The sequence below is a fragment of the Malus domestica genome, chromosome 15 (genome assembly GCF_042453785.1).
Source record: "Malus domestica chromosome 15, GDT2T_hap1".
Lineage (NCBI taxonomy): Eukaryota > Viridiplantae > Streptophyta > Magnoliopsida > Rosales > Rosaceae > Malus > Malus domestica.
Genome location: NC_091675.1, coordinates 3,087,098 through 3,097,754, shown reverse-complemented (window position 1 = coordinate 3,097,754; position 10,657 = coordinate 3,087,098). Strand labels below are relative to the sequence as shown.

Sequence of the window (10,657 nt, the reverse complement as noted above, 5' to 3'; positions counted from 1 at the left end):
CTTTTAATCCGGTTCAACATCAACGCACTAAGCACATTGAGGTTGATGTTCATTTTGTGCGAGAACGTGTTGCCAAGAAACAACTTTCTGTTCAGTTTGTGTCATCTAAAGAGCAGTTTGCTGATATTTTGACTAAAGGGTTGAGTTCTCCTCTGTTTCGTACTCATTGTACCAATCTCATGATTCGAGCATCGAATCATGTGTTTGCGGGGGGATGATAGGATAGAGATATTGGTGTTTAAGATGTTGACACTTGTAATTAGATTAGAGAAGAAGTTAGTTAAGGAAGTTAGCTGTGTAAGTGTAAAACTATAAATACCTCAACACTGTATTACTTAGATGTTAAGAAAACAGTTCAGAAATATTCATCTTCTCTCTAAGTTCTTCTTTCTCTTTCTCTCTCTCTCTCTCTCTAAGTCTGTTACATTCTTATTCTTCCTTATTGTGTGAGATTGATCATAATTAACACGTACGTAGTATTTCAATGCAGAATCAAAGTTTCAGAATCTGAGTCTACATTTAAAAAGGTTTAAAGTCCTTTGATTGCTTTCATATTCTTTCTAGTAATTTATCAATAATTCTTGTGAAAGTTCAGACTCTGAGTTTATTCAATCAATCAAATCTATAGCAGCATTGTTGCAATGGACTATACTCTTAGTATTTTTATCATTTTAACCAATCATCTAATGTGCAGTCAATTTGTTATAGAACTGATCAACATGTGAGTCTGGTCATCTCTATCGGTGGTCAAAAGTCCATACATATATATGTAGCGTGGCTATGAAAGGGATGCCTGTTCTTTATTCTTCGAAACGTATTTGATAAGTCAATATATAATTGAATCATTCGTATTCTCTAAAATTACTAATATATATGTGTGTCTATATATATATATATAATTGCCATTTATGCATTTACTTACATGAAAAAGACAATACAGTATAGTGAGTAGGAGGGACAATATACAGTGTTGTCAACTATGTAATATACACAATACATTAATGTATGTATTATATACTATATGTCAGTTATAATCGTAGAAGACCCAAAGACTCTTGTTACATGGAATTTTCACAGAGCTGTGCGTGGCACACACAAAGTCAATAAGTAGTTTCTTATACATTGTTAATTCATCGTAAGAATTTTTAGTATCCTTAATAGTTACATTAAGAAATACCTTATTAACTAATTTTGTTCTGTCTGGAATCTTTGGAGTTTTGAATCTTCTCATGCAGGGACTTTCATTTCACATTTACCTACTGCATAAAAATAAGATACCATCATTTCGACATGATAAACTATAGTTCAGTACCCAACCATCCTTAATTTATTTCTTGTTATTCTTATACGTATTATACATTATACGTTTAGGTCTAAAGGTCTTCATCGAAGTAGGTCAAAGACAGAGTGTATATGGAATACAAATTCAATGGGAAAGGGGGTCTAAATGAGATAGGGGTGAGGATTGATCAGATTGAAGATCAGAAAGTACGAAGAGTGAATGGTTTTGTTATCTTGGATCTACCTTGCAAAGGAACGGAGAATTGAATAGAGATCTCAATAGTAGAATATAATCTGGATGGATAAAGTGGAAGAGTTCATAGGGTGTGCTGTCGACCGTCGTATGCCATTAAAGCTCAAGAGAAATTCTTACAGACGACAATAAGGTCACCAATGTTTTATGATATGAGATTTTGTGGTATAGTTACTTAGTTAGCAAGTATTACTAGTTGTAAAGAAGTTTTGGGTTAGGATCCGGGGACACACATATTGGCACCCATTTGATAAGGCTCATTTCGTAATGTACTTCAATGATCTCCACCCATATGTTAGTACATCATTCATACTTCATTCTTACAAAAAGTTAGCCAAATCCAAAATTCATTAAGATTTGTGTGAAGAAAATGGACGAATACAGTGTTACAAATAACCACTAAACTTAATTCAACGGTCATATGATTTCAGATTTGGATGATTTTTGATGTACATGATCTTTTAGGGGAGACTAAAAGATAAATGATTCGGATTGTTGAAATATATTACAGAGGAAGCCCCACAAAAAACGTGTGTCAAAAGCGCATATTCATAGATCCTAACCCTATATATCATATAATTCAATCTAAAAAGGTAATTTTGGCACGACATTTTTTCTCCTTCTGTATACTCTTATTTAGAAACATATAATTCAGTCTATGAGAAAGGGCATGTAAAAACCTGTATTAAGTCAAAATCTTGAAGCTCGTAATGAGTCAGTGTGCTATGTTGATTTTTTTGGATTGTCGTCCTCTTGTGATGTATAATTTAAGAAAGCTTGCATTAGAAACTAGAGATTCAAATGACACCAAAACTACTGAATGTCAAACAGATGTTTGAATAGTAATATATGTGGGTTACGAAGATCAAGCTCATCAACATGCTGGTGGCATTAAACATGCTGGAGATTCTTGACCAACAGCAACAGGAGTACCTAATTCACTGAAGGAAGGTGAGACTGGACCCGTGTGATTTGAGAGGCTAAACGGGCTCGGCTGGCCGGTGCTGAAGGCTGCTGAGGACTCCGCATTCCCCACATTCTGGTTTCGAAAAGTATGGGAAGTGAGATCTTTTTGGACAAAGCTTCTAAATATGACCCGAATTCTTTCCCATGCAGAGGTATCTCTTGTCATTAGGGTTTGCCTGTGCACATACAGGAAGGAGACTGCAGATACGACAAGAGCTAAGGATGACGCCAGCCCAGCGATGAGTAAGAGGCCCCAAAAGCTATTAAGGCCAAGCCTGTTGGATTTATTGGAGAACTGAGAGTCTATACAAGTGGCTTGTTTCCCGAACCATTTGATCTCTATTTCTTTCATCTCGTCTCCCTCTGTCAGGTTCAGAATCGCCTTTGAAACATCAGGTACAAGATTCGAACCTTTGGGGAAAACCTAGATACATACACGAAAGACGTATGAGGTAGATACATACATGAAAGACGTATGAGGAATGTTGTCTCTTAAGAAACTGTGCGACAACATAAACTTATGTTGTCAATTTGTGAATCTGGATCATTGAGCATTACTCAAGAAACATATATAGGACTCGCGATTGCGTTTCTGTACACGTGTGTGAGAAAGAAAGGAATTAAGGACTTACAAAGGCAAAGCCTGATGTCTTAAATATTGGCCCAACGATGGTGTATTTGGAGCAATATTTTGCAAGAAAAAGCCTCAAGTTTGGGGTTTCATCAATAGCGGCAGCGATGCCACCTTTTGCAGTCCCTTTCGTCAAAAGTTCGTCACATTCTTCTGGAGATGTATAGGCTTTAATCTTCTGTTTATCAAAACCTCTATCTAGCAAAAGTTCGCAGACAAATGAGCCCTTCGGATATCCCACACTCTCCTTCTTGTTTATAAGCTCGTTTAGATCAGAAAAGGTTGGCTGGAGTTGTTGGATGGTTAACATTGAAGTCAGGCTAGCCGTGTAACTTTGAGTAAGGATTAGCACTACAAATAGCCATACTATCACCACAAACCTAGCCAAGTTACTAACCACTATCTCCCCTGCACGTAATTAATTGAGGTAAAAAATATGTAGAAACAATAGCTTGTAGTATTTCAACATGCTTACTGCTTAGGGCACTTCTACTTACGATGTGCAAAAACCATGGTTGAGAAGGAGAACCACAAGCTTGTGCCGACTTGATGTGAGGGAGGGCCACGAAAATCTTCGTTAATGCGGTGTTCGAGAACCCATATCACCGAACCAATGAAAACAAAAAAGCAAGAACTTGTAAGCCAGAGATCCCATGTCAAAGGCTTCAAGAAAAGCCATTCATTTTGGCTTTTGTAATCTTTCGTTCGCACCACCATTACTACACCTGATTCGGTATATGGCAATGTGAAATCTACATACAAAGACCTATTTGCTCTAATTGTCGTGGCTGCAGCCAAAGCTTCATAGTTCTGCGAAACAAATCAAACATACCGACAGAATTAAGTTGAACTGTGCTGCATTTTAATCATAAAAAACATATTAAATGAGGTTAAGATGATTTTACCCCGAGATAAACTTGGTCGACTAAATCATTGTAAGTGCCAGCGGTTGTACCATCGGGTTTTGCAAAGGGAATGAAGTCATAAATAACAGCATATGGTAATTTTTCCATGACAGCATTAAAGACGTCAATGCAGTAACCAGAAACATCTGTTGTGTTAGTACTAGGATCACGTACCACCTTAACAAACTCCGGAGAACCAATCTTCACCGGAACTCCCACTCTCAATTTTCTGTCGTTCGTGGGGATCTCCCATCCTTTTGGAACAGAGGTAGAATCTCCAGGCCATATGATGGATCCCATGTTGGATCTAGAAGTTGAATTTGCAACACTCTTTGTGTTTGTGGGGTTTATGAATTTTTTCATGAGTCCACTTTCTGGTGTCCAAAAACCAATTTCTCTTGCTCCATCACCATTCACATTGACTATTTCAAACACTGAAGACTGTAATTCCCCATTGACAAAACTGAAATCTCCTGCAAGGCCTTTAAAGTGAGTACTTGATAAGGATTCAAAAAGTTTTGGACCATTTCGAGAGACCCCGAAAGTTATAAGATCTGTTGAGGATGAGTTGATGGAAGCATTCGTCTTTACAAAGCCAAAGTTTCTAGTCCCAACACTTTCAACTGCCATGGCTAATGCAACAGCAGCATCATATGCCCAAATTGAAAAAACATCCAATTCGACATCAACCACGGATGGATTTTTCTGTTGGAATTGCCTCTTCCATCGAACTCTAAAATGGATAAGCTCTTCTGTTTTCGGTACATAAGTTCTCACACCCAACACACCTTGCATTGACTTGATGATTGAAGAATTTAGTGAACTTACATGATTTGTTAGGCCATTGGTCATGATCCAAACATAGCTTTCATTCATCATACCGATCTCTTGTGCCTTGGTGAAAAGAAGAGAACCAAGAGAGGGCGACATGTGCACGATGAAGACCCTGGTTTGCTTTGTCATTAACTTGTAAAGCTCTGCGGCAAGTTGGTCATCAGTGGCCATTGGAGGTATGGCACTCCGGTAGGGCACACGAGCTTGAACTTCATCTAAGGCATCAACCAAGGACGGTAATATTCCCTCACCAAACTCATTGTCTACGTAGATGGGCACCACTTCTCTCCATCCAAAGGCTTGGATGATAGCAGTTATGGCTTTCACTTGAGAGGCATCATTTTGCGCTGCTCGGAAAAAGTATGAACCCTGAATGGAAGTGAGGGAAGGATTTGTTGCCAAAAATGAGATTATGGGAACTTTGGCTTTGTCTCCGAGATCAATTGCAAAGTCTGCTTGCATTGATGATGTAGGACCAATGATTGCTTGCACTTGAAGATTCTTTATCAGGTCCAAAGCTGTGGTAACAAAAGAGAAAATGAAAACAGGACGCAATTAGAATGCAGACTTAAGCAGTCTCATTGAATAAAAGAATAGATTGGGACTCAAAATGAAACCGAAAAGGAGAAAAAGGGAGAGACCTGCAGCAGCTGCATCGACAACGTCTTTTCTAGAGTCCCTAATGCTCAAGACCAGTCTAGTTCTAGAGGAACTGTGAGAGGAATAAAAATCCGAGAGGGCCATTTCAATGCAGCTCAACCGAACCTTTCCCCTCACCGAATCAGGGTCATCAAGAATTACACCAACATTCACTGGGATTGTTCTATTCTGCGTCTTCTGTCCAATGACAAAGGAAACATGAATGCTGAAAGAAACAAGGAAGAAGAAAGAACAAAAAAGGTTGATTGATTTCTTCAACTCCATATCCGTATCTTCGATCACCAAGCTTCGATAATGTGATTAGTTTAAAGGATTTTTATACAGGCAGGATTGCTGACCATGTGCCTATAGCTTCAGAATAATATCTCAGATTCTAACAGAAGCAAACCTGTGGAATAAATTACTTTGTTGATTATGTCAAACAGTTTCTTATTATATTTAATCTATTCATAACGTACTGTTGGAGTAGATCAAAAATTATAATTTGTTAACAAACTAAGAACGAATTAAGGGCACTGCATGTTCTGCTTACCTTGACCGAATCAAAGTACATATACGTAACTTACGAATAACATACTGTATAGTGTATAGAAATACTGTATCAAACTGGTTGTGTATAATATACTTCAACCACAAATTGTTATTTACCTAACATACGCTATCTTCATTATTATCCAAGATTCTATACAGAGTTGGTTGCTTGTTCATGTACTCAGCAGCTTACAAGTTATTTCCGTGATTGCGAAAGCTTGCTTTAATTACCTACTTAACGGTTGTCTAAGTATACTGTTGGAGTAGATCAAAAATTATAATTTGTTCATTATTATAATTTGCTTTAATTACCTACTTAACGGTTGCTTTATTTCCGTGATTCTTATTATATTTAATCTATTCATAACGTACTGTTGGAGTAGATCAAAAATTATAATTTGTTAACAAACTAAGAACGAATTAAGGGCACTGCATGTTCTGCTTACTTTGACCGAATCAAAGTACATATACGAAACTTACGAATAAAATACTGTATAGTGTATAGAAATACCGTGTCAAACTGGTTGTGTATAATATACTTCAACCACAAATTGTTATTTACCTAACATACGCTATCTTCATTATTATCTAAGATACAGAGTTGGTTGCTTGTTCATGCACTCAGCAGCTTACAAGTTATTTCCATGATTGCGAAAGCTTGCTTTAATACAATGACATAATATCATTGGCAATCCAAGTGAGTCAAACTTAAAACCATACACTTACAAGTGGAGTGATTAAATATCGCTAATGGTGAGCAAAAAGAAAGTTCAACGAGGAGAGAGAGGCACGCAACTTGAACATATTGGACTAGAGAGCAAAGTTGACTTAAATTTTTTTTAAGAGGATGGGTGATATTGTTCACCGATCATCCCCATAATCTTATTAAAATAAAAAGAGAGGGACATAAAGTCAAATCTCGTTGGGGGAGACATAGCAAGTAATACGGCAGGGGAATCAAAAATCAACCCCACATACAAAGAAAGAAAACTAATAAAACCCAACCCCACATACAAAGCATAGTTGTCATAACTAAATCTACCAAAATAAAGTACACCTACGAGTTTCCTAAATCAAAATTAACATTTCTCTCACTAGATACACATACCACTCTCACCAATACATCCTCTTCCACTATAAATTCTAACTTATATTTCCAATGCCTTGTTTTCCAAGGAATGGTGAGGCTAGATCTGTGTGATTTGAATGGCTTGAGGGGCTTGGCCAGCAGGTCCTGCAGGCAAAGACTCGACGGCATCAAGACCCGAATTCTTCGTTCCAAACATGTCCCGAATACTTCTCCACACGAAGGCGACTCTTGTCATTAAGACGTACCCGTACCTGTAAAAGAAGGAGGCTGCAGATATGATGAGAGCTAATGACGAAGCCACCCCAGCAATGAGTATGGGGCCTAAAAATCTTATTGTGCCAACTTGATCGGAGGGAGGACCACGAAACTCTTCATTAATGCGGTGTTCAAGAACACTAACCGCGAAACCAGTCCAGATGAAAAAGCAAAGACAAATCGACCAGAGATCCCATGAAAGAGGCTTCAAGAAAACCCATGCATTTTTGCTCGTGTAATCTTTCGTTGGCACCACCATCGCCACACCTGATTCCGTGTATGGCATTGTGAAATCCACATACAAAGAACTGTTTGCTCTGATTGTCGGGGCTGCGGCTAAAGCATCGTAATCCTGTCAAAGAATTAATTTAACATTCCAAGGTTTCAATTTGATCAGAAAATCTGAATTTTCTTTCCGTTACATTCATAAAACAGATTCGACGAAGTTCAAAGTAAAGATGATCTACCCCAAGAAAAACTTGACCGACGAAATCATTGTTCGATTTGGAAGTTGAATTCAATCCCTTCGCAAGTCCACATCGTGGTGTCCAGAATCCAGTTGCTATTGCTGCATCTGCAACATGAACAAAAACCACACCAACATTCACTGGGATTGTTGTGTTCTGCGACTTCACCCGCATGGCGAAGGAAATATTCATTCTCAAAGAAACCAGGAAGAAGAAGGTACAAATTATGAGGTTGGTTGGTTTCCTAAACTTCATCTTGAATTTGTGTCTTTGCAGTTGTAAACTTGGATGATCTTGTTCCTTGGGAAGAAATTTTATAGGGAAAATGTTGGGATGGCTGACCAGCTAAAATTTAAGCATAAAATACATGATTAATTAATCATTTCAAACAATTTCTTTGCACATGATAATATGTTTAATTTGTTAAGAAAGGAACGAAAGCCGGGGTGAGTTTCGTCCACCTTGACCAAATCAAAGTAAACACAATACTTACGTCAAATTGTCAATTGTTTTACATCACAAGAAAAAACTTGACAAGAGATGATGTGAAGCACATGACTATGAACTAAACGAGATGCAATCGTTTTACTCATAAATCCATACATGTACAATTTAACTACTTCATATCGAGAAATCTTCTGCCTCAAAAATTGCAAGTACACGAAGCAAAAGAGAAGAGTGATCGATCATCGCCTAATTCCCTCAGAATTATTAATACCACCAGACTGTAAATGGTATAACACAAATCCAATTGCAAATTACTCTTCCCGTGTTGCAGGATCCATCCCAGTCGAAGGGCTGTCCGCAAAATATTCTTGGTGCTTCACATTAACGCCATACTGCTCAATTAGGAATTACAAGAGGAGCAGTAAAGTGAAAAATATTATCAGTTTGGATTACGCATAAATTAAAGATATGGACTCCTGAAAATCTAATTAGGGCCAAGCGAGCCGGATTTAGCTATTCTGAAAATGACAACAAGACTGTATCAACATAAAAGATTCTATGAATCCCATGCTTCTGTAATAGGATAGAAGATAGCAAAAACTCGTTCACAAGTTCAAAAGGCTCTCCAGTTAATTTTTATAGACAGAGGCATACTGAGGTGCATTGAAAAGGTAGCTTATCAAGCACAAGTAATTTGAAAGATTGTAGTTTTTACCTCACGCAACGCTCTTGACAGATCTTCCATTGTCAATATTAGACGCTTATCCTGTTTCAAGATTAAAGTTAAGACCGCCCATAATTAGATAAGCATAAACACACATCCCACGAGCACAATGATTGGAGTACCTTTTGTTATTTGTCCCTTTTGTCTTTGACTATAGAAGCCTGCCTCGCTTTGCATTGCCTGTTTAGAAGCATAAGCATGTAAATACCTTCCCCAATTGTAATACCTTAGACACTGGCTAACTACAAGTGCAAGAACCAAGGAATATAGCTAAATAATTCTGGACCAAAAACCTACGAGTGCAATTACAACCACGGAATTCAGCGACTTACTGAAGAGCATCAGTTGCGACCTCAGAAACAAACTTTTGCGTGGCGACAGCTACCAGCCTAATTCTGAAAAGAGAATAAAAACCAATTCCGTTTACAAGTACATGCAAAGAACTACATTAAATACAAATTCAACAACAACAACAACAACAACAAAGCCTTTTCCCACTAAGTGCCATTCTCAGCTCAAAAGAAAGCTAAATCAAAAGCTGCTCTATATCAATGATTGCAATGATGCAATCTATGTCAAAAAGCACAAACTTTCAATCATCAAATAGACGACCATGAAACTCAAATTTGAAACCGCTAATTGCAACAAAGGCTAATAAACGAATATGTAAAATAGATACAATTCCTGAAGCCCAAACGAAAAGAAGGAACCGATCACGGACAACCATGAGTGAATCCCACACCAGTTACAGACTCTACCTACAGCTAAATTCACATAGCATGAGTATCTAATGGACTTGAAATTTGAAATTTTCGAACAGATATACAATATACACTTGACAAACTCAAATTATTAATATCAGCTAACCCTAACGAAAACTGAAATCTCAACTGACAAAATTGCAAATCTTCCCAAAATTCGGAATCGAAAGAAGTACCTACAATCGAACGTCGGAGCATTGGAAGCCGCTTTTCGCCAAGTAATGCTCCACGAGCTCGTCGGGCATCTGAAATCACAAAATGTCAGGATTTTGATTTCGATTTGATCGGAATTTGCAGGAAAAAATGAGATTGGGAAGTAGGATTTTACGGTGGGGGTGTAGTCCATCAAGGAGGCGAGGAAGTCGGTGAGGGCGGCGTCATCCTCGTGCTTTCCGCCGTCGCTCGGTTGCTGGTTCTGGTTCTGATTTGGGTTCTGGTTCATCTTCTTTCCCTCTCTCTCCTTCCAAAATACGATCTTTTGTGACTGTGACGACTGTTAAGAGTCTTCTCCTCTGATTTGGGTTCTGGTTCATTGATTGGCCTATTTTTATTGAAGTAAACTATTTAACCGGGTCGGGTTTATCTATTTCCGCATCCAATTGCCCGTTTTGGTTACCAGTACTCCAGTAGGAATGCGTTCCAACTTCCAAGCCGGTTTAAAAATACTTTTCTAGAAAGCACTTTTGTGCATGAGCACTTCTCTAGGGCATGCTTGCCACTGCTTCTGTAAAATCTACAAGTGTTGTGTCAACCGACAAACGGCTTTTAACCACGTTGAGCAAGAAAACTTTAAAAAGCACTCGTTCTAGAAAAGCACCCGCTAATGGTGAAGTGCTCTCAAGTGCTTTTTCA

General features: G+C 38.1%; 2 protein-coding genes across 7 annotated transcripts; both read right to left on the bottom strand.

Moving 5' to 3' along the window:
* Nucleotides 1-2,061: 2,061 nt before the first annotated feature.
* On the bottom strand, nt 2,062-5,900 carry LOC103442611 (glutamate receptor 2.8-like). The gene is made up of 5 exons (XM_008381420.4): nt 5,512-5,900; nt 4,037-5,388; nt 3,629-3,941; nt 3,133-3,539; nt 2,062-2,924 (listed from the first exon to the last, which is right to left on the bottom strand). Exons 1-5 carry the CDS (start codon nt 5,792-5,794, stop codon nt 2,409-2,411), a joined length of 2,871 nt encoding a protein of 956 aa, XP_008379642.1. The 5' UTR covers nt 5,795-5,900; the 3' UTR covers nt 2,062-2,408.
* Nucleotides 5,901-6,968: 1,068 nt separating this feature from the next.
* LOC103442600 (transcription initiation factor TFIID subunit 10-like) lies at nt 6,969-10,542 on the bottom strand. 6 transcript variants are annotated; one of them, XM_070813133.1, is made up of 8 exons: nt 10,134-10,542; nt 9,982-10,050; nt 9,377-9,439; nt 9,167-9,224; nt 9,036-9,086; nt 7,874-8,712; nt 7,552-7,758; nt 6,969-7,402 (listed from the first exon to the last, which is right to left on the bottom strand). In XM_070813133.1, the coding sequence occupies exons 6-8, from the start codon at nt 8,126-8,128 to the stop codon at nt 7,319-7,321; spliced, it is 546 nt and encodes a 181-aa protein (XP_070669234.1). In that variant the 5' UTR covers nt 8,129-8,712; nt 9,036-9,086; nt 9,167-9,224; nt 9,377-9,439; nt 9,982-10,050; nt 10,134-10,542; the 3' UTR covers nt 6,969-7,318. The 6 variants fall into 6 exon arrangements, with proteins under 6 accessions (XP_070669234.1, XP_070669231.1, XP_070669230.1 ...); XM_070813130.1 differs by having other exon boundaries at nt 6,969-7,758; XM_070813129.1 differs by having other exon boundaries at nt 6,969-7,758; nt 9,986-10,050; nt 10,134-10,500.
* Nucleotides 10,543-10,657: the final 115 nt, after the last annotated feature.